The sequence below is a fragment of the Mycosarcoma maydis genome, chromosome 20 (genome assembly GCF_000328475.2).
Source record: "Mycosarcoma maydis chromosome 20, whole genome shotgun sequence".
Taxonomy (NCBI): domain Eukaryota; kingdom Fungi; phylum Basidiomycota; class Ustilaginomycetes; order Ustilaginales; genus Mycosarcoma; species Mycosarcoma maydis.
In genome coordinates this window covers 114,263-136,845 of record NC_026497.1, presented here as the reverse complement: position 1 = coordinate 136,845, position 22,583 = coordinate 114,263, and the positions used below count along the sequence as shown (strand labels likewise).

At 54.9% G+C, this 22,583-nt stretch overlaps 5 protein-coding genes and 1 non-coding gene across 6 annotated transcripts; 3 read left to right on the top strand and 3 right to left on the bottom strand.

Moving 5' to 3' along the window:
• Window positions 1-869: 869 nt before the first annotated feature.
• On the bottom strand, window positions 870-3,470 carry UMAG_05840 (uncharacterized protein; the record flags this gene model as incomplete). Its single annotated transcript, XM_011393902.1, has 1 exon — window positions 870-3,470. The coding sequence occupies one exon, from the start codon at window positions 3,468-3,470 to the stop codon at window positions 870-872; it is 2,601 nt and encodes an 866-aa protein (XP_011392204.1).
• An 833-nt stretch (window positions 3,471-4,303) lies between these two features.
• UMAG_05839 (uncharacterized protein) lies at window positions 4,304-8,608 on the top strand (the record flags this gene model as incomplete). Its single annotated transcript, XM_011393901.1, has 1 exon — window positions 4,304-8,608. One exon carries the CDS (start codon window positions 4,304-4,306, stop codon window positions 8,606-8,608), a length of 4,305 nt encoding a protein of 1,434 aa, XP_011392203.1.
• Window positions 8,609-8,798: 190 nt separating this feature from the next.
• Window positions 8,799-11,354, bottom strand: UMAG_11196 (putative DNA ligase I; the record flags this gene model as incomplete). Its single annotated transcript, XM_011394037.1, has 1 exon — window positions 8,799-11,354. The coding sequence occupies one exon, from the start codon at window positions 11,352-11,354 to the stop codon at window positions 8,799-8,801; it is 2,556 nt and encodes an 851-aa protein (XP_011392339.1).
• A 496-nt stretch (window positions 11,355-11,850) lies between these two features.
• UMAG_16104 lies at window positions 11,851-11,964 on the bottom strand. Its single transcript has 2 exons — window positions 11,928-11,964; window positions 11,851-11,895 (listed from the first exon to the last, which is right to left on the bottom strand). It is a non-coding gene; the product is annotated as a tRNA-Ser (tRNA).
• A 1,573-nt stretch (window positions 11,965-13,537) lies between these two features.
• UMAG_11195 (uncharacterized protein) lies at window positions 13,538-18,667 on the top strand (the record flags this gene model as incomplete). The annotated part of the gene is made up of 1 exon (XM_011394036.1): window positions 13,538-18,667. The coding sequence occupies one exon, from the start codon at window positions 13,538-13,540 to the stop codon at window positions 18,665-18,667; it is 5,130 nt and encodes a 1,709-aa protein (XP_011392338.1).
• A 728-nt stretch (window positions 18,668-19,395) lies between these two features.
• On the top strand, window positions 19,396-22,401 carry UMAG_11194 (uncharacterized protein; the record flags this gene model as incomplete). The annotated part of the gene is made up of 1 exon (XM_011394035.1): window positions 19,396-22,401. The coding sequence occupies one exon, from the start codon at window positions 19,396-19,398 to the stop codon at window positions 22,399-22,401; it is 3,006 nt and encodes a 1,001-aa protein (XP_011392337.1).
• Between the last annotated feature and the right edge of the window lie 182 nt (window positions 22,402-22,583).

Here is a 22,583-nt window from a genome sequence, read left to right as displayed (position 1 = left end):
CAGCTGGTCACTGCCGCAAACCAGGTTGATCGTGGATGGCGTAGTCGGCTGTGCGGTCCGGCAGCGCAAAGACTTTATTCGTGCTGGATCTTGTCATGTTGAACGGCAGACCGCCGATCTTCTCACGCGGAAGGACAAATTTGGTTGCCGGTAAACTAGAAGCAACACCAATCACGATAATCGTGAATCGTGTATGAGGCAGAAATTTATAATAAAACTCACGACCAAGTTCTTCGATTTTGAATTCAAAGCTTCTAAATGCAAAGTCGTAAGTTACATTTCCGAAACCGGGAGCGAGGCCATTTGAATTCGTGATTCTTCTCGCCGACCTCTTCCGATGACCAGCAGATCCTTCGTTACGGTTGAAGTATTTGACAATCGTGAATCGTGAATGCAGTACAGTTACTGTCTGCCCTCTTACAGTACATGTTACGATCCTTTTCGGCAATCTCTGTTGCTCTCACCGGCGAAAGCACGAACGAGTAGATCTACCTCGCATGCTAGCCATCCTGCCCTGTATAAAAGCTGCTTATGCTCGCACAGTAAGGTATCTTTGTGTTAACGAGCCCCGCCGGCTCATTTGTCAATTGTCAACAGGCGCGAGTCTTCCGAGTCCGATGTTCCGCGCTTGAGAAACGGGACGCTGGTAGCTCTTTAATTCCCATGTTACTTTGGTCAGTGTAACAGTGTGTGGTTTGCCACGGTTCCAGCAGCGACCTCCTCGGCAGCCAGACCGCAAATACAGACACCCAGACCAACCTCATCACGTCGCCTAAACGTGTATGCCACGTAGCAATCACACAATCCACGATTGTGTCTACGCCCGTTTGGTTCCAATCGTGAATGTATGATTTGGGGGCTGATTTATTTCAGGTAAAGTTCCCTCTCTCTCCTTGCGGCTGTCCTTCGTCCTCGTCGCTTTGGTCGTCATCGTCGACGTCATCCGTGTCTCCATCTTTGTCATCCTCGTCATCGTGCGCCTTCTCGTAAGAGCCACGATGGCTCCAGAATAGCCCGAGAGCGCCAATGGCCGCAAGTGCAGCGAACAACGCTTTAAACAACCACACCAACTCGGGATGGCCCCTCTCGAGCGCTACGCCAAACACGAAAGACGTAAGTAGCGGAACCACTGCTGCGACCACTGTGACAAGAATTTGATGCGCTGCCAATGCCTTGGTCTGATCATCTTCGGACACAGCGTTGACTACCAAAGCAGTCCTCACAGAGGTGGAGCCTGACGAGATCTGCAGCAGCACCACCGAGATGACCAATGGAATCCATGGGCTCGACCACCACAATCTGCCATGGCCATCCCTATCAGCCTCGACTGCGGTGTGCGACAATGTACCAGTAGAATGAGAAGAAGAGGTCGGCGCCTTGGCAGAGGTCGCCATGACGAGAAACGAGGCGGTCGCAAGCACATAGGATGCTACCATGATGGAAATGTCCAGCTTGCCTCGCTGAATGCGCTTGATGAGCTCGGATGGTGAGCTGGCAAAGATCGAATGCGTCTCCCAGTTGCTGCTGCCAATGGTAAATCCTGACGCCATAGAGCTCCGCGTGTTGGATTTTAGATGAGAGTAGCCAAGCGAGGCTGCCGACCTGTAGGATGGCCGCCGCCTCGCTGGTCGCGCCTCGATTTCGGATCCTCCAGCGCTACTCGGACGTTCCCTATGACCATAGTCTCTTGCTGCTACGCTGCCGTAATTGACGTTCGAGGATTCATGCACGAGGGGCGCTCGCTCGTTGCCGTTGACAGGCTCAGCATGACTGGTGTCATTACGGGATGTTGCTCTGAAATTTCGACGCTGCTGTCGAGCGGCTTCTTTCAGCTTGCGAAGTTGCTTGCGACGTCTTGCCAGTCCAACCTTGGCAACGTACCGCCTAGCAAGGGCGACACCAGGGGGAAAGATGGCGGTGAGGAAGAGAGCACGAGTGCTTTGGAGGACGCTGATCAGATATCCGTTCTGCAGCACATCAAATCCGAATCGCTCGCTGTTGTAGAGCAGCAGCAGCGGCACCATGAATGCTTGATATGTCTCTTCGAACACAACAACGGCAGCCAGATTGAGCAGGCGAAAATCCATCCTGCTCTGCAATCTTTGCACTGCCGTAGATAGCTGAGCTGTATGACTTTGATCGGTGCCAGCAGAGCCGTTAGGGTGGGCAGATGCTTGAACGGTGCTTGTATCCTCTTGCACAGGTGCATCGATGACGTCCTGTTCGGTCATATGAGAGTAATGCCTTCGTCGGGGCCAAAATATAGCAAGTGGTCGCAAAAAGTTGAGCTTACGAAGCCTCGATCGCCAGCGGAACTTGGACATATCGCCATCCGAATGCACAGTGGACCAAGTCACATTCGATTCGTCGCGTGCTCCACTGTCCTCTCCATGTTCAGTCTCGCCCCTACCATTCTCACCGCCCTGCGAGGATGCGGACTCGACCTCGTTGTTCTGAAGCCATTGGTCAACAAATGTTTGCTCCGCGCCGGGCTTGCTTTCGGGGACAATGAGGAGAATGTATGCCACAGCGAGTACCATGAGGCCACAGTCGGCGTAGAAGGGAGCAAAAAACTCGTTGGTCAGGCTGGCTAGCAAACCTCCCAATGCACTGGAGGGAAAGGCGCCGATTTGACCAAACCCTTCGATGAAGCTCAGGGCACCAGCTCGCTGAGCTTCGGATGTCGTATCAACGACATAGTTCTGTATGGCAATTCGGAGCGGCGCACCTGCTGAAGCCTCCGACAAAACCACAGCACAGTATAGTACGGCGGCGCCGGCGAGTGGTGGGAGGATTACTGCGAAACGAAAGACTAGGATCGCCAGGGCGATGATAGCATGTGCGATCAACAGCAAAGGTTTGCGTCCAAATCGACGTGAAAGCGTCGAGGCTCGTGAGAGAGTCATGAGCCCCAGGAGCGCGCCTACTGTGACCATGCCAGCCGAATAAGATGAGGTCGACTTTTGCACCCAAGGTAGTGAGCAGCGAGACGGATTGGGAAGCTCGGGTGCTGGAGGTAGTTTTGTGGTCGCCACAGTGGCTGCTGCGGTGGGAAAGAAAAGCGTACGGATGGCGCTGAGCTGGCGAGAACCTTTGTGGCTGATGGGCTCGTCGCGGATGGTAGGATCGTAGAGCTCACACATGATGTATGTGTACACCTTGAACATGGAAGCCAGGGGCATACCGCTTGCCAGACTTCCGAGCAGAGTGACAACAGCCATATGGTAGCAGCTTGGCCGCCCTGATCGGAAGGCTTGTGATACATCTCGAATGGTCTGAGCCGGCGCGGCTACTTCTGAGCCTCCATCTGTGTCGTTGAACGAGTCTTCTGGACTGAAAGATACGCGCGATGCTCTTGAGTCCTTCCTTCGGCTCAGTGGTTGTCTTGCTGCGGTGGGAGAGACTGGTCGTAGCGAAGCATGTCCAGAAGCTGGCGACCTCGCAGCGGTGGGGGATCGAGAACCTGACATGGAGGCGGAGGCATGAATCGACCACTGCAGCTCGAACAACCTCGTCGAGGAGCAGAGGTGGCTGAACAAGCAAATCACCGTCCGTGGGCAGCGGTGTAGTGGATGGTGACGATGGTGAGGAGACGAGCAACTGGAAGTTCAGCTACGGTCGAGCCTCAGTGACTCTATGGGGCATGACCATGATAATCTTGCAAGGTCAAACCTATTGACAAATCAAGCGGCCCAAAAGATCTCGAATATAATATTATTACGCCATGAGCCATGAGCGAGCTGGAAGCCAGTAAATTCTGTCCAGGTCGAGTGACATGACATGCACGATGGCCTCTAACTTAGTCGTGAGTGAAAGTCTCCTTTTCTCTTACTTGTGACTCTCGTGTCTACGAAGACTATCGGTGAAATCGTGAATCTCGAGTCTCGAATTATTAATCACGAATCACAAACGTGAAATGTGGAGCCTCTTGCATATTCGTGATTCACGATTTTCGCGGTTTACGGTTCACGGTTTGTTCCACGTTCGTGGTTCGGCACGATTTCCTGTGGAGTCGCGAGTCGCGAGTCGCGAGTTGCGAGTTGCGAGTTGCGAGTTCGGCAAGAATAATACAATCACAACTGAAACGATGTAACACGTTGTGCTTTTTTGCGTGCCGTGATGCACAGGCCGTCCTCCTTCGTGATTCACGATTCGTGATTGAAGGTGTCAGACAGCCTTCCTTGCGAAGCGCCATCATCTACACCTCAATACCACTTCACCGAGGCCACAAAAGAGGTAGCGCCTGATTCACGCCACACTGGCAGGCGCTTCAGCCCTTGTCCCTGGAGGTGACTCTAAAAAGATGACAGATCATCCCACTCCATCCTCGGAAAGGATCACCGTCACATACGCAGCGTCCCAAGCTCTTCTCGCTGCTCCTCTCACCCCGCACTTTATACATCTTCTAAAAGAGCAACTACCGCTTCGCAACCTCCACTGGCGTCCGAGCCAATCGACTCTTGATGCAGCTTCCGCGCGAGCTGCTTCGCAGGGCAAGTCCACATACGTCTCATCGTCCGTCGTGCCGGGCTCCACAATACGGACTATTCAGACGCTCGATGTGGCTCTGAAACCCTTGACCGATGAGATTCGTCGTTGGCGCGGCGACCCCGGATACTTTGACCAACCAGGCACAGCAGGACTCCTCGACCGACCCTTTGTCCATCTCTACCTTGTTGTGTGCGACGATAGCGAGCATTACCGCACGACCGTTCGCAATGAGATCCGATCATGGATCAGCAGCCTATCTTTCTTTCATGCCAAGCATACGACACCATCAGCGCATCCAAGCTCTGTAGGCACACCTGCCTCTGCATCGTCCTCCAAGACCTCGCTCGCACTCGGCTCCTTTCGCTCCGGCACCCCACCTGTACGCTCTGACACGCCACCGGTAACAGCGACAACAGCGACAAATGTTGGTACCAACACGCCCACAAGTCAAGGCAGTACCCTAAAAGCTGTCCCCACTGGTGCAACAGTGCCAACAGGTCCCACCGAGCCCGAATATCTCATTGTTCTCATCACACCACCAGAAGGCGCCGGCATATCTGGTCTTGCTGGTGCCGGTGCTGCCGTTGCAGACGCCAAGTCGGGCATGAGTCGGTTCATGAACAAGTCCAAAGGCAACGTTCTCGAAAAAGCTCGCGCTGATTTCAACACATCCAAGAAGGACCATGTCGTGCAACTCTCACGTCTGCCGCCTGTTCCTGCTACGCCACTCGGGAAAGCTGGTCTGCACTCGATGGATCCCACCATCTGGGCCGAGTTGCTAACCAAGTTGCGCGAAGCGGCCTCCACCACCTTTGCCGCCACAGTGGAATTGCAAGAGCACGAAATAGCTCGCTGCGGGGTCACTCGAGGTCAGCAAGGCTGGGACTTTTGCAGCTACTTTCTCTCCAAGGACTCGCTTGCACGCACTCTAGAAGCTGTTGGACTCAAAGACGATGCCGTGGGACAGTATGAAGATCTCGAAATAGTCTTTGCACAGGCCGTGCAGAATGGTGCCGTATCGTTTGCTCCCGTCGGGGGAGACGATCCTAACGACGATTCGTTGCCGCTGTTGGATGTAACAAAGAAGCCTTATGCAGATCTAATTCGTCGACGCGAAATCTCGCTCTTTGACTTTCGATGCTACCTCTTCGCCCGCAAGTCGGCGCTGTTGGGCAAGATGGGAAGAGTGGCGGCTGTGATGCGTGAAGCACCGCTATTCATCAGCGCTGTCGGCCGGATGCTACGCCGCAACAGGCGTCTCAGCAGTCAGTGGATCGAGTCCTGGATCTTCTCAGCAGCACTAGATGTGGTCGAACAGTGCCAGGCATGGCTCATTCAACGCAGTGGGCAGTCGTCCGCCTCTACTGACGATCAACTCAGCCCGGCCTTCCACTCGAACAAGTCGGAGCTGCTCGATGTCGCCAGACGTCAGCTCGATCGTATGGGCATCAAAGCCGGTCATCTCCCTGCATGCGAGCCGTTCGCGTTGCCACCGTCGGAAGATGCATTGGATGATTCTGTATCGATCGCACCCGTAGAGCGTGATCTGCCACCACTGCCCGACGCTGCTGTCAACAGCGCATCCGAGAGTGTTGGACTAGGCCCAGCGTTTGTACTCGATCAAAAGCGGGGCACTTCTCGACCTGAGCTGCAGCAGGCCATCGAGTCAAGAGAGCACTTTGATTCGCACTATTTGGCTTTATGCGAGCGTATCTTGACAGGTTGGAAGGCATCGTCACGCACACGCGATACCCTCCACGTGCGAACCATCGTTGCTACCCTTCACTACCTGCGCGGCAAGTATCAAATCGCATATGAGAATCTGCTCGCAGTCACCGAGGCATACTCGACTTCCAAGTCAGCCGCGCTGGAACGTCATTCACTGGCAATGCAGCTCGAGTGCCATGCAAAGCTCGAAAAACCGCGAGATCGAGCCTGGACAGCAGCTGCATTGGCTGCGCTCAGGCTCAGCGTTCAAGACTCCAGCTCAGGCAGAAGCGTCGAGGCTGAAGCCGCCAAATGGACCGACCCTATGTACCTTTGCGAGCAGCTCCGGTCAGCATCTTTAGCTCTAGGCAGAGAAGTACCGATCAGTGGCTTCCCGCTCTTCTCCATCTCGCTGCCGCGTTCTTCCGCCCGCTTGGTGGAGACGGAAGACGGTTCATTGCTCGAAGTGGATGTCACATCGTTGCTATCGTGCGTGCAAGTTGTCGAAGACGTACGTGTCTGTCTAGTCACAGGTGATGGCGAGACGCTATGGTTCACATCTTCCAAGACCGAGCTTGCACCAGGGTCGAGCAGAGTCGAGCTCTTCTGTCCTCACCCTGCACATGGTCTCTTCATGGTCGATGTGACGCAGATTCGTTTGGCGCGGTTCATCTTCCAGTACGAACACGGTGCTGCTGCGTCAGGGAAAGATGCGCTGATCGTTAGGGTACCCAAGGATGGCGCTGCACCGAGTGTTAGCGTGCGGCTTCCGCGTCGAATCGATTTAGATCAACCCAGGGCGATCGAGTTGACGGTACGATCGGGTCGAAATGACATGGATGTTGCGGAGTTCAGTATCACGTCGAGCAATGGAAGTGCTCTGGTCGGGTACAGCGAAGCCAAGCTGTCCGAGGATGCACGATCAAATGCTGGCATCCAGGTCGTGGGCGTCTCTGGCTCACCGTCATCAGTCTCAATCACAGCACTAAGGAAAGAAAGCCAAGCTGTGATTGTTCTGCCCTTGAGTCAGCTGCCCGAAACCGGCATTCTCGAAGCTGTGGTTACGCTAACGTATACCTCAACGTCCTCCCACACCTCACAACGATATGCTGCTGGCAAAAAGCGATCACTCAAGATCCCCGTACTGCTTCGAACAGCATTGCCACTGGGTGTGAATGTCCAAGACTTTTTCCGCATCTCCTGTCTTGTCTCGAAATTCACCATCTCTGCAGGCGGGAGTGGTAGCCTTCGACTGCAGCCTGTTACGATGGTTCACGACGATGCTGTGGCCGACGGCGAAGCACACGCGTACAAGATCGAGTCGTGTGGATCGACGCGGGAGGCGACTGTGACGCCGCGACAGCCGGCGACCTATGTGTTCCGGATATCGAAGCGTGGTTTGGCGGATGCAGCGGGGAGGGACAGCCGTATGAGGCTGACCGTGGAGTATCGGGGATTGCAAGAGGATGCAGTTTGTGCTGCAGAGCGGGCGTTGGATGCCTTGGTGGAGGCGGATGCAGCGTTGGAGGGATTAAAGACGGGAACGCCGACGAGGAGGTTGTTGCAGGATGCACTCGTAGTGTACGTACGCGAGCGATTAGATTTGCCGGCGTTTTCGATCACGGGTCAGGTGCGCACAGGCATGTTGGATCGGCATTGGTGGCGACGCGAAAGGCGGTGGTGGGGTCAATGTACGCTCGACTTGGAAGCACTGCTGGAATTGGTACAAGCCACACTCGACAATATCGCCTCTGGCGTTTCTTGCAACCTTTTCGCAGACGAGCAAATCTGGCAGACGCTAACGATCCCGGTCGACGTGCCCACCGTTGACTACGTCAATGCAGTGACGCTCAGCCTAGGCCGTTGCGACAGCGGTTCAAGCCAGTCAGCATCGGTGATCGTGGGCCAACCAATCGAACTGACCGTGTCGATCGAGACGTCTACGCTTTGGTCTTGTTCTTCACATGAAGGCGAGATCATGGTGTACGACATTGTTCCCGATTTTGAAACGTGGTTAGTGGACGGGTGTAAAAGGGGGAGTTTCAAAGTGAAGCCGAACTCAGCTCCGCTCGCATGCGATGTGTTCAGCGTCACGCTCACGATTGTTGCGTTGCGAACGGGTAGGTTGCCGCTGCCCACGGTCCAAGTGCGTCCGCTTTCCACTGTCGAAGCAGCCACCAACCCAAAGACGGGACAGCTGCCGACATGCGAAACGTACATCTCAAATGCAGCGCAAAGGGTCAACGTCGTACCTGGTCGATCGGCGACCGCTTTCTTGGTTCCCGTCGACACCAAGGTCTTTTCAAGCAGTGCAGAGAGGGGTAGCTGGAATAGCAACCGCGGAGACCCAGCAACCTTCGATAGGATCAGATCGACTCGGTACAGTCAACAATCCTTACACGCTGCTTAGGCGAGCCTTTCATCGGCCGTCCGAGGAGTGACGCAATTCCAGCCGTATCAGGGTCAGGGTGAAAAACAAGAATGTGTGTGTCAAATGGTGCAATCCGTGATGTGATTCACGATTGATTCACATTTGTGATTGTCATTCGTATCTGTGTCAATCGTGAATGTGAATGCGAATGGCTGGTGAGGCGTGAGAATTACCAAAATCCATCATCGTCATCTGCTCCACTTTTGCCCTTACTGCTGTTGACGACCTGTGATCTGTACATGGCCTCGATCTGCTCTGGACTGGTACTCTCTTCGGCGGTCTTATCGTCTCTAATGCGGATGAATCTGGGAAACCGCAAACTGATGCCTCTCTGATCCACGAGTCCTTTGGCAGCAGTATACACGGGACTGAGGCTCAGGTCGGCCGTCAACACCTCCCATACCACTTTGGCTTCAAAGTAGACATCCGGCTTCGCCTCACCGACATCGTAGTAGCCCTTTTTGCCAGAGATCTCGAGCTGTTTCAGTGTTTTGTAGTGCGATTCGAGGTCTTGTTCGGTGAAACCGGTGCCGATCTTGCAAATAGTCTGGAAAGTTTCCGAATCGGAATCGTAGCATGCTAGCAAGAATGCTCCGTAGACGTTGGTTCGCTTTCCCTTGCCGTAGTAGCCTCCAATGACGACGAGATCCAGGGAATCACCCGTTCCGGCCAGATAGTCCTTTTTCAGCTTCAACCAGTTCATGGAACGTCGAGACGGTTCGTAGGTGGAATCGACACCTGAAAGCATTTTCACCATCAACCCTTCACATCCTTCCTTGACGGATTTGTCGAGAAAGACAGAAATCTGCTCGACGCTACTACAGTCTTCGGAACGAGCAAAGTCGAATTCATCATCGACGGGTTGGAAGTGCGATTGCAGGAGCGCACGTCGTTCAGAGAGCGGAAGCGAGAGCAGAGACTCGCCGTTGAGGAAGAGCAGATCAAACGCAAACAGCTTGACTTTGACCTTGATGTCTTGCGCTTTGACGTCCTTGCGTTTACGACGCGAGAGCTCTTGGAATGGCAGAAGCTTGGCTGGTTCCAAGATGCCTTCCGCGTTGAGTTGAGCCTTTTTCCACGCCGCTGCTTCCGCATCGAGGACAAACGATTTGACGGTAGGCTTGATGCATCGAGGAATTTGTTCGACCAGATCGGGATATTTGACAGACATGTTTTCCGAGTTTCGCGAAAACACGGCAAGTTGACGGTTAGGTAACAGATGAACCTGAGCACGTTCTCCGTCATACTTGTATTCGCAGGTGAATGGTTTGCCTTCAAAGCGGTCGAGCACTTCAGAGATGGCTTTGGTGGGTTTGGCAAGCATCGGCTTGAGCGGCACACCAGGCGTCAGCTTGCATTCGCTACGCAGATGCTCGACTCCGCCCTTGAGCAATGCCGGTACAACCAGATCGTACGAGGGCAGTTCCGAGTAGACAGCCTTGACGAGCTCAGTTGCGTCCTCGAGCTGCTTGGCGAGGGATTCCTGAGAAAGTTTTGAGATGGTTTTGCCCAATTTGGCTATGACGACGGCGCGCGCCAGGGAGACGAGTACGGATCTTTCGGCGAGCCCGATTCGAAGTTTTCCTTCGAGACTGCGAATGAGGAACTTGGGTTCGTCACCTTGACATGAAGCGAGCAGCTTCTTGATCATGCCGATCTTTCGGTCTTGCGACTTGTTGCCGCTCACAAGGGCGATTTCTTTGAGCTGCTTGAATACCTGCGGAACTTTGAGGCTCGACACCTTGAACATGGTCGGTTGGTTCTTTTTCGAATGGAGCGCTACCAGGCCGAGATCGCCTTGGGCTTCGAGGTCCTTTTTGATGCGAGCCACTTCGCGACCGGTGGATTGAGCGATGGCTTTGATGAGCAACGATTCGCCAATGCCCAGCTCGAGACCTTCGTAATCGGGACAGAGGCGGTTGATGCACAGGTAGACGACCTGAAGCAGGTTATCGGGGGAGCGCTTGATGACGCGCACAAGGAATTGGGTGAGGATCTCGGTGATCTCGAGTCGCTTGGTGGTAGCCTGGATATCGGCAAACGTGGTAGCTAGCGCAGCATAGGGGACCGCCTCGCCCTCTTTCCAGGTAACTTTGCCTTCGTTGACTTGGGATGGCATTTGAAAGATGGCGGCAAGCTTTTTGGCACCCTTTTGCTCTTCTTCTTGGATTGCCTGTTCTTCTTCGTGATCATCGTCTAGGTCGTTAGGGATGTGCTCGCTGGCAGAGTCCGAGTCGCTGTCTGTGGCATCGTTAGCACTGGAGATGACACCCTTGTTGGCGGCTATACTGGTCTTTGGCGGAGGTTTGGCAGAGATGGAGGCGACTTTGCTGCTCGATGATGCATCCGGTGCAGGTTGCTTGTTTGCGGATGCGGGGGTCGAGGCTTGCGCCGGAGACAGTGACGGTTCCTCGTCCTCGTCGTCATCCGATTCGATGATGCGACGCTTCTTCCTATGTGGTGCTGCTGGGTCGGAGTTGGGGATGTTCGGAATGGCGTTGCTGATGGAAGCTTGTCTCTTTGAGGGCAAGGGAGTGGCGGCGGTGATAGGCTCGGCTTCGTGGGAAGATGCAGTGGCTGCGTTGATTGTGGTCTCTATGGATGTTGGCTTGGCCAGTTTTGGAGCAAAAGCAGACTTGATATCTTGCTGACGAGGCTTTGACGCTGATGTGTTGGCGCTGCTGCCACCGCCAAAGAATTTGGCTAACTTGGGCTGCTCTGTCATTGTGATCGTCTGCGGTCCAAGCTGACTAAGGTCGATCCCACTAATAAATACGTTGCGCCGATGTTCCGAAGGTTCGTTTTTGGCAACGTAGGTGGTGATGGCAGCGGAGGGACGGTGTGTCATTACACGTCAGTGTGACTCGTGACTATATGACTACCTGTGTACAGAAAAGACGGCCACTCGCGTTTCTTTGAACCAACACTCACCAACTCACGATTCACGATTCGTGATTCACGATTGGAATCGCACGCGTCGCAGCCTCGTACGCTGCTCTGACGCGTTCATTTACGCCACGGGCACGCAACCAGCCAGCCAACTAATCAGCCATCCATATTCTTGACTGAGTGTAGCCCGTCGTCTCACATAACCGACTCCAGACCCAGGGTTTATATAAACACTCCAACCTCTTGGAAAGTTTAGGCATTTTTCTCGTTTTTTTGTGAGAATAAGCCGTCGATGACCTGTCTGGTTGATGGACAAAAAAAATTCAAAAATTCGACACCAGCAGGATTTGAACCTGCGCTCCCAGGGGGAATAGCATATTGTTGAGTGTTGCTCGACCTAGTCTAGAGGTTCGAGTGCTACGCGATAACCACTCCGCCATAGTGCCACTTGTTGTAATGTGTTGAAGCTGTACAGTACATATACTCTTGATCGATATAAGACATCGTAATCATTCCTCGACCCGTACGGTTTAAGCGTGTTAATAAGATGAGAATGGACATGGCCAAGGCACAGTCGTGAGTGTTGGTGAAGCACGTTGAGTCTGGGCTTGCAAGTCTGTGAGCAAACAGAACAAGATCCGACTTGACCACCCTCCTCCATCCACCGTACGTTACTATGACCTGACTGATGTTGTGGCGGCTCCGAACCACGGTGAGCCAACATACAGCCGCATAAGAGGTCTCTTCACGCTTGATGCAATCGTGAATCACGAATCGTGAATCGGATCACGGATTGAGTTTTTAGTCTGGTCGACGCTGTCAGATTCTCGAAAGCCAATCGTGAATGGCAATGTGAATGCACGAAGAAAATATCCACACCTTCACCAAATCACGAATCGTGAATCGTTGATCAATCACGAATAACTCATGACTTAGTTGACTGAAAATTGGACTTTGGAATTTGGAATTTTGGAAGGAGAAAGAGAGAGAGACAGAGGGGCCAACGCGGACTGCCTGCCGGACTGCCTGCCCAAAAACCGTGAATCGTGACTAAGTTGACTGAACCTAGCAAGATGCAACCGACGATGCAGGCGGAGAGGGAATTTGTGAATTTGTGATTCGTGATTCGTGATTCGTGATTGTGCTGCCAAAGAAACTTGAAACCAAACGAGTCGTGAGTCGTGAGTGTGAGTTGGCTCGAGCTGAGGCCTGAAGCACAAATCGTGAATACGCGCGTTGATCAATCACGAATTGCACTGCCGTTTAAGCAGAGCCGAGACAGGCTGGGCTGGCTGGGCTTGCTGGGGCTGGGCTTGCTGCCTGACTGGCTGACAACGGTTCGCGGCATTCGTGATTCCCAAAAGAGTCGTGAATGTCGGTCGCATCGTGAATCCATCGCCATTTCGACTTTGGTCACGCTTTCATTCGTGATTCACGCTTCTGACGAGTCGCATCGCATCGCATCGCATCTTCTCTTAAAGCTTATTCGGCTTCCTTACCGCGTACGTATACCTCTGTTCTCCTTTCGGCATCATCATCCTCTTCTCTCTCGTACGACGCTTTATCCCACACGCTGCGCATCCCCATCATTCTACCATCTACGCCGCTTGAACCGCACACTGTCGCCTCGCGCGCGCATCCGGCCAACGTGGTATTCAGCCCACCGGTCTGCATCCAAGTTCACTTCCTCTTCCTCCTGGCCTTGCACAATCAACCGCCTTTTCTCATAACATCGTCTTGACTTCAAGAAGAAACGGTATCCAATCCACATCAATGCTGGCTCGAACCACCATCTCATCTTAAGCATCTTTTTATCGCATATTACAACTTGATCCGCTTGCCGAGCTCAGCTGCTCGAGCTCGAGTGGCAAACTAGGCCGCTATCCAACCTTCTTGGTCGCGCCTCTCAATTCCAAGAGCGCGCAACCAAACTCGAAACTCGTCGCCAGCTGCTTGTGCTCACCTTCAGAGACCTTGTTTGACAAGCGCGATCGAGCACTGCTATCTCACCGCGGCGACATGCATCCCCGACAACCCAGTGGTCCTGGCTCTACAGACGCCATGGAGATCTACGACCATCTCCACACTCCAAAGCATGAGATCGACGTGGCAGACGCCTTTGCTGCTGCCATGCCCTCCGCCATCGATCCAAATCAACCATCACTCAGAAGCGTTCCTGAAGACGCCCAACTCGACACCCAGCAGCTTTCCTCTCTCAATGCTTCTCCCCTTGCCAGCTCCTTGCAGCCTTCATCCCAAGTTGCGCAACAAGAGAGTCCAACTTCACGGCGTTCCGACAAGCTCGCTACATCTTCTTACGGTCTTGTCCAGCCAGGCGGGCGTCCTGACCTTGCATCTCGCCGCTCGTCGGATGTCCTCAAGTCGCTTCCAGGTCTACCTCTCGCCCTAACCAACGCAGAGCAGACCTTCCTTCCAGCAACTCTCAACGGCGGCACCTCTTCCGCTATCCCCCACCCCTCTGCAGCCATCGGTAGCCTAGTGGACCATCGTGCACCACCAGCAGACACTCTGCCACCACAGCATATTCCACGTCCCCTGCCAGGCTCAGCTACACCCTCCGCCTCTGCGTCGCCCTCCGCCATGCAAACACCGCCCAAGAAGACACCCTACGATGCTATTGCTGCTGGCGTTCAAACCCTGGCCATGCCCAACTCCATCTCCGTTGGCCCTCTCTCCCCACCAGAGTCGGATCCACACCGCTCCATGATGGACAGCAATCGCAAAAGTATCGACGACATACGCCGCAACCACGCAGCCAGAGCTGCTCAGCGTCAGTCCAACAACTCTTCCCCCATCGAAACACGTCCCGGCAACGGCCTTGTCCCTGACTCTGCTTACACGCCTACACGTGCACATGCACAATACCAGAGTGAATTCGCATCCTCTCCCGATCCAACGCAGCGACAGCGCAGAGCCATGGCATCCGAGCCTCCTCGTCCCGCTAGCGTATTGGATACTCGTGCTGCGCAGATGCAAGCTGTCCAGCGTCGTCAGCACGACTCCCGCCTCGGTCAAGGTAGCAGCGACACATTTGATGCCACCGACACCTTGGGCTCGTCTCGCGATACTCAGCTCGATCGCGCCTCGCAGCAACATCTACAACTTCGAGCTGCGCGAGAGCAAGAGCTTGAGCGAGAGCGCCTGCAGCATCAGCAGCTTCAAGAGCAGCAACGTGAAAAGGAGCAGCAGCGTCAGCGTGAAAAACTCAAGGAGAGGGAACGCGAAAAGGAACGGGAGCGCGAAAGGGAAAAGGAGCGGGGCGAACGTGACCGTGACCGCGACCGCGAACGCCGAAGTCGTCGACTTCTCGGAGATTATGCGCTCGGTAAGACGCTGGGCGCTGGAAGTATGGGCAAGGTCAAACTTGGCGTCAAGATGGGCAACGGCGAAAAGGTCGCCATCAAAATCATTCCCCGTCACACTTCCATGGCTGCTGCTCAATCCCCGCGAGCTGCTGTTGACGAGAACGGCAAGCCTCAGCCACCACCACCGCCCCCCACCGCGTCGTTCCTCGCCAAAGCGGCCGCCAAGGACCAGTCCAAAGAGATTCGTACCATTCGAGAAGGTTCGCTTCAGATCTTGCTCCATCACCCCTACGTTTGCGGCATGCGCGAAATGATCATCCACACCAACCACTACTACATGGTCTTTGAGTATGTCAATGGTGGTCAGATGCTCGACTACATCATCAGCCACGGCCGACTCCGGGAACGAAGCGCACGCAAATTCGCACGCCAGATCGGCAGTGCGCTCGAGTATTGTCATCGCAACAGCATCGTCCACCGCGATCTCAAGATTGAAAACATTCTCATCTCCAAGACGGGAAACATCAAAATTATCGATTTCGGTTTGAGCAACCTCTTTTCGCCTCACTCGCACCTCTCCACCTTCTGCGGCTCGCTCTACTTTGCTGCGCCCGAGCTTCTCAACGCAAAGGTGTACACCGGCCCAGAAGTGGACGTCTGGTCCTTTGGTATCGTCCTCTATGTTCTTGTCTGCGGCAAAGTGCCCTTTGACGATCAGAGCATGCCTGCTCTCCACGCCAAGATTAAGCGCGGTCAGGTCGAATACCCTGCCTGGCTCAGCGGCGAGTGCAAGCATCTTCTGTCGCGCATGCTGGTCACCAACCCTGCCAATCGAGCCACCCTCGCTGAAGTACTTGCACATCCTTGGATGGTCAAGGGCTACGAAGGCGTTCCAGATCCGCACTTGCCAGACCGCACGCCGCTCCGTCCGCACAACATTGATCAGGAAGTCATCAAGGGGATGACCGGCTTCGAGTTCGGCTCTCCCGAGGCCATTACAGCCAAGCTCATCGAGGTGCTCAACAGCGAAGCGTACCAGACCTCATTGTACCACTGGGAGCTCAAGAACCTGCCCGCCAGCCTCACCGGTCTCAGCACGGTCAGCAACAGTGGTTCGTCAATCGACTCGCCCGGCCTCAACAGGCCATCAACTCGCGGCAGCTTCACTGCAACCAGCGGCTCCGATACAGTCAAGTCCAAGGCAGGCTCGAGACGCTTCTCAGGTATTGATTTCTACAAGAAAAAGCTCACCACCAACCCGCTAGCAGCAGCTTTCGGCAGCAAGGACGACTCAGCTGTCGGTTCAGCGAACGGCAGCTCCAATGGACTCGGCTCAGGTACGGGTCTTTTGCCGTTTGGCAAAGAGCCATTGGATCCGACGCGTGGTTTCCATCCTCTCATCTCGATCTACTTCCTTGTCAAGGAAAAGATGGAACGTGAGCGCCTCTACGGTCACTCCTTCTTTGCCTCGTCCAACCTCTCGCTCAATGGCCCTCCTGTTCCCTCCACAGGAGCTGTCGCCGGCGCAGGTACAGGTGCAAGAGCCGCTGCTGCCGGAGCCATGCCCACAGCTGCCGACATTCCGCAAGAGGCACTCCGCGTGCCTGAGGTGCCGCATGTTTCTCACCGCGCCTACGATCCTTCTCGTCAGCAGGAAGCAGCGCTGGCTTCTCCTGCACCTCCTCGCCCGGCCGCTGCGATGATACCCGTGCCTGCATCGCCGACGCCCGTGTTTGAGTCTCGTGAGAAGTCGAGGCCCTCCGGACTTATGGCTGGGCCACCTCGTGCTCGTGCCAATGCAGACGAGATGGAAGCAGCCTTGCGCGAAAAGTGCCTTCCGTCGCCCAAGGACGCTGGTTTTGCACCCGGGATTGGTGGTATGGCACCGGTCCCAGCGGCCAGTACCCCGGGTATGCGACAGTCATTCTCCGTCGTCCCGCCTGGTCCCGAGGTGGCTATCGGTCACAATCACCGTCATTCGATGATGGCACCGGATATTTCCATGGCCATCACCAACAACCACAAGAGAAGCGTCAGTTTGACAGCGCGTCGGCCCCCTGGTGCCGCCGCAGCCGGTCGTACACCGGTCGGTGCAATGGTCGAGCCTAGCACGCCCGACGCATTCAGCATGGATACCCGAAGAATGTCGACCATGTCTCCTGCTCGCTTGCCTGCACGAGCTTCATACATCGCCACACCTTCGAAGTCTGAGGCTGGCAGTGCAGAGCCGTCCTCATCGCCAGCTGCTACCGCCCACAACACCAGCTCAACACTGGGTTACGGAGCAACTTTGGCGCGTCGCTTCAGCTCGTTCATGGGCCGATCGCCATCGCAGCCTTTAGATACTGAGGCCAGGGAGCGAAAGAAGCAAAGCAGGATGAGCATGCCTCTGGGGGGCTTGCCGCAGCAGCAGCAGCAGCAGCATCAGCAGCGGAGAGGCAGTGCGCACATGCCGCTGAGCGAGGTGGACGAAGCTGACACTGGTACCGACGTGGATGCGTACGACTACGACGAAGTGGAGGAGCACCTTGTCACTCACGACGAGGATATGCCACTGGGCAGCGGAACCACGGTGCGTCGTTCTGGCACTATGGGCGACATGCCCGCCTCGCATGCCAATACGCGCGTCAGTGAAGCGTCGATGGGCGCTCTTTCAGTGGGTCGTGCGGCTGGCCTGTCCATGTCTCCCAAGTCGACAGCTGCAGCCAAATCCGGGAGACGGCCCAGCACTGGCATATCGCCATCGACCAGCATGCCGCTCAACGTGCTTGACGCGGGTGGTGCTGCTAGACAGAAAGAAGACGCTTTGCAGCAGGTGAGCCCAAGCAATGCAAGAACGGGATGGATGGGGCCTTCGACGCCCGGACAGGCCGAAGTGCTTCCTGCTCTCGTAACACGCCGCCGGTTCGGAGGTGGTTCGAATGCTACCGGAGGGCAGCAGAACGGCTCTTCGGCATCCGAGGGTGGTTCCAAGCCCATTTTTCTCAAGGGCCTGTTCAGTGTTCAGACGACTTCGACCAAACCTCGTACGGTGATTCATGCGTCTCTGGTCAAGGTGTTGGACCGCATCGGCATTCAGTACCGCGAGCTTCGTGGTGGATACGAGTGCGTGCATCTTCCCAGCCTCGACTTTTCAGGGTCCGACTCTCTGGGCAGAGGTAATGCGCGAATTCCGCTCGAGACGATGGCTGCAGCTGCAGCTGCAGATGCCGAAGCATCGGAACGCTCGCCCACCTCAGAAGAGAACAACCGTCAACCCAAACGCAAACCAAGCCGACTCTCGTTCGTATCAGGCAGAAGCAAGGACAAGGATCGTGCCAACCGCAAAGAGGGCTCCGTGGCCGAGAGCATCGGAGCTTTGACAGGGGCTGGTGGTACAGTGCGCAGTCGCACGCCGTCGTTGACGAGCAATGCTGCTTTTGCCAACGCCGATTCGACCACTTTACCTCCACTGCCGCCCAAGACACCGTCCAAACCGTCGCTATTGATTAGGTCTCCGAGGCAGCGAGCCGATTCGATGGGAGCTGCTTCGATGCTTGGACCTTCGGGATCGCGCGATTCGAACTTGATGCTCGATACCACCGTCGCTGCTGGCTCAGGCGGTGATGCATGTGCGCTCTCACCTGCAAGTGCCGCCGGCACGGTGACTGCCAGGACGATGAATGCAGCTCAAGCGACCGAGCTAGCAGTACGCTTCGAGATCTTTGTGGTCAAAGTCCCCTTGTTGCTTGGTGTCAACGGACTGCAATTCAGAAGGGTCGGCGGTAACCCTTGGCAGTACCAGATGCTGGCAAAGCGCATCTTGCAGGAGCTCAAGTTGTAAGGCGACGGACGAGCTTGTGTTGTGTTGATTTTTGTTCCACTTTCTATATCTTGCTTTCTGTATGGAATCTATCACGAAATCCTTTCCATCTGGTATCGAAAGCCTTGCAGCATAATGTCGCAATGCGTGAGCATGAATGTTTACGTGTCATCCAAGGCCTGTCTTGTGGAATGATCGTGGATCATGGATCCGGATGGTAGCATTTCATGTTTGGAAGCATTCACGATTCACGATTCACGATTCACGATTCGGTGTGAGCAAAGAGGCCGGTGAAATTCATCGTGAATGGAGCAGATCGCGTGTGGGGAGAATTGTGTGTGAAACACGGCACGCGGCGGTCGAGCCAGTCGTGAGTTTCAGTGACGAGTGACGGCTTTCACTCGGCTTTGTATATTCACATTTACCGCTACTCACGCTGTGGTTGGCGCGACACTCGTGACTATCTTTACACTTGTGACCATCATTCCACGTTCACGATTCAAGATTGTGATTTGCTACTGTACCGGGCAGAGACAAAAGGCGTATTTCAGTTGGACAGTGGTGGGCCAGGCTTTCTTATCCAAGACGAGGCGGCATTGAAGCGACGTGTCGGGATCAAGGGTTTGCTGGCGGCATCAGAGCGTCAGCAGGCGCAAAGGCGAGGCGAATACTTGTAGTCAGTCCGCATCTGGCTGCAACGACATAGCTCGGTACAACATTCTATCACACATTCATTCTGACAATCAAGAATGCTGCTGACGATCACAAGCAAGTATGGCAGCGCTACATCTCGCCTGCGCGCATCCGCAACGAGACTTGCAGCATTAGCAAGATGCACAAGGACTACACCACTTTGCACAGCGTCGCACCGGACAAAGCTCGTATCGACAACCTCTGTTGCGATATCGAGAGATGTTGCTTCACGTGCTTCCAGTCGACCAGATGTAGCCATCGCAGCAAGAGCGCTATCGTACCACCAAATCCGCCAATCTTCCACGAATACTAGCGATACCATCCACACTCAAGGCTCTTTCCACTCCTCCTCGTCCGCTCACAAGACACTGCTCTCGGACATCCCATCCATCAGCCCGCGGTCACTGGTCAAATACCTCGACTCGTACGTGGTAGGTCAGACGAGGGCGAAGAAGGTGCTCGCCGTAGGCGTGTGGAATCACTACCTTCGCGTCGCGAGCAATCAGCGGATGAAGCACGAAGCTGAAGCGAGACTTGAGGCGCAGCAGCAGCAGCAGCAGCAACAGCAACAGCAACAGCAGCTCTCGGAAGAGGAAACTGAAACCCAACTCCAACGTAACTGTACAATACCGGATCATGGTGTTTCAGAGGCTGCCTCACGATCGCTGAGGTTAGGAAAGTACAAGGCACGCTCCGAGGAAGCAGCGGGTCCGATATCGAACCCAACCGCAATGCAAGAAAAAGACGAAGCGATGGCATCGCTCCAAGATAGTTGGCGTTCACAGCATCAGATCGAACAAGAACGAAACGCGGAGCGAGCGCGCGATCCGCACGGCGAAGCAACGCGGAGTCTCATGTTTGGTCGCAGCGAGCGCGAGTGGCTCGTCAACGCGGGCGGTCCATCGGCGATTATAGAAGACGACTCCAAGGTAGCCATACAGAACGGCAGTGGATATGCAGGTCGTATCGCGCCCAAGTTCGGTGATGATCTCAAGCCACCCGAGAAGCCCGAGAAGCCCGAGAAGCCGATGAAAAGGGTTTCGGCCCAGACCCCAGCTGAAGAAGCGAGTTGGAAGTTGGAACAGCGCAAATGGTCATCGACAACGGCAGCACAAGAAAATGCACTGGCCGAAGCGGCGTCGAGGATGCACAATGCTGTGCTGTCTGATTATACTCGGGACTTTCATCAAAAAGATCATGTGGTCGAGGGGACATCAAGGATCGGCGTGTTCGGGGCCGACGAGCCTCTATACTTCTCGTCAAACACGATGCGCGGCTCCCAGCATGCCGGTGTGCGTGGACCTGGTTCGCAAAGTCAAATGTCGAGAACTGATGAAACAGAGAACAAGTGGGAGTCATCACAGGAGAGAGCAGCGTATGCCGCTGGGATAGCGCAAGAACGTACCAAACGGGCATTGCGGCTTGCCAGAGAGCGACTTTCGACGAGCAGGAACAGCGACCATCCCAGCGAACGCGCCTCGACGGTGGATGTGTGCCATGTTTCGGATTGCACACCTCGGACCCATGACGCAGGCAAGGAGACTGCCTCGACTTCAAATCCCGGAATCGCGTTCCTCTCAACACAACCAGGTTCGCTTCCGTTTTTCGAAAAGTCCAACATCCTCCTCCTCGGACCGTCGGGCTCAGGCAAGACGCTGTTGCTCCGAACGCTGGCACAGGCGCTCGATGTGCCGTTTGTGCATGTCGACGCTACGCCGCTCACCATGGCGGGGTATGTGGGAGAAGATGTGGAGTCGATCATCCAGCGATTGTTGGTGGAAGCAGGCTGGGATGTAGATCGCGCACAGCGCGGAATCGTGTGCATCGACGAGATCGACAAGCTGCGCAAAACCGGGCTGGGAGGTGGAGGCGGGGGAGCGGGAGGGGCGGGAGGAGGAGGAGGAAAGGACGTGGGTGGAGAAGGCGTACAACAGGCGTTGTTAAGGATACTGGAAGGAACGACGATTCAGATTGCGAACAAAGCGGGTGCGAATGCGGGTGCAAGTGCGGCTGGGACGGCGACAGCGGCGAGCAAGGTACCAAAGAGCTACCCACGGCAAGCAGCGACAGGAGATGTAAACGGTGTCGAGACAGCCGGAGGTCTCGGACCGTGGTACAATCATCGTCGAGCGCAAGCGGACTCAGCGGATGCCAAATGGAATTCCAACAGCCTGTCGTCGTCACAAACCCAAGCTGCGAGCTTGAGCGTCGATACAAGTTCAATCCTCTTCGTTCTCTCAGGAGCATTTGTGGGGATTGATCATGTTATCCGAAATCGTCTCGATCGGCTATCTGGCGATCCGACTACTCTGAACGTCTCGAGTGAGGATCAGAATGAGAAGCCGCATGCTGCGACGTTATCGCAGTGCGACCTACTCTCACGACTCGAGCCGAGCGATTTGGAGCAGTACGGAATGATCCCGGAATTCATCGGTCGCGTACCCGTGTCGGTGGTGCTCAACCCGCTTTCGCACCAAGACCTGATCCGGGTCATGACTGAACCGCGCAACAGCCTGGTTGATCAATATACGTCGTTGTTCAAACTCAACGGTATCGAACTGCACATCTCGCGCGGTGCGATCGAAGAAGTGGTCCATCGTGCAATGGGCACTTGCTCGGCTGCCAACAGCAAGGCGCTGGTCAGAAATTCAGCCGATCGCGGTGGCGGTGGCGGTGGTGCAAGAAGTTTAAGACGTATCATGGAGGATGTCCTGCTAGATGCGTTTTACGAGAGCTACGGCAGTTCCAGCGTCAAGTACATTTTGGTCGACAGGCAGAGTGTTCGCGACACCAGCGAGGTCAAGCTGTTCAGTAGAGGCCAAAAGCTCGATTTCGAAGCTAGAGTCAAAACCGAGGCGCAAGACTGGTGCACGCGTCAGCAGCAACAGAAACAGACTCGTCACCAAGGTGCAAATCCCGCCAAAGCGATCAGGAAAGACGGCGGGGCTTTGGGCGACATGGATGCAGCCAGGACAGCTATGGCGAGACACAAAGCGAGAGCATTGATCAGAAGCAGGTTGAGGAGGACAAATAGGTTGGTGGATCCGGTCATCTACGTCTGATCTTCGACACAGCTGTGCACACAAATCACGAATCCGCGCTTGTCACGATAGCAAGAGCGTTTCCCTTCACATAATCACGAATGGCAAATATGCACATCCACACACATCGTGCACGACATCAACCTCAACAGGCTCAAGTTCTGGACCAGAAGAAGAAAAGCATTCGTGATTTCCATTTCCAT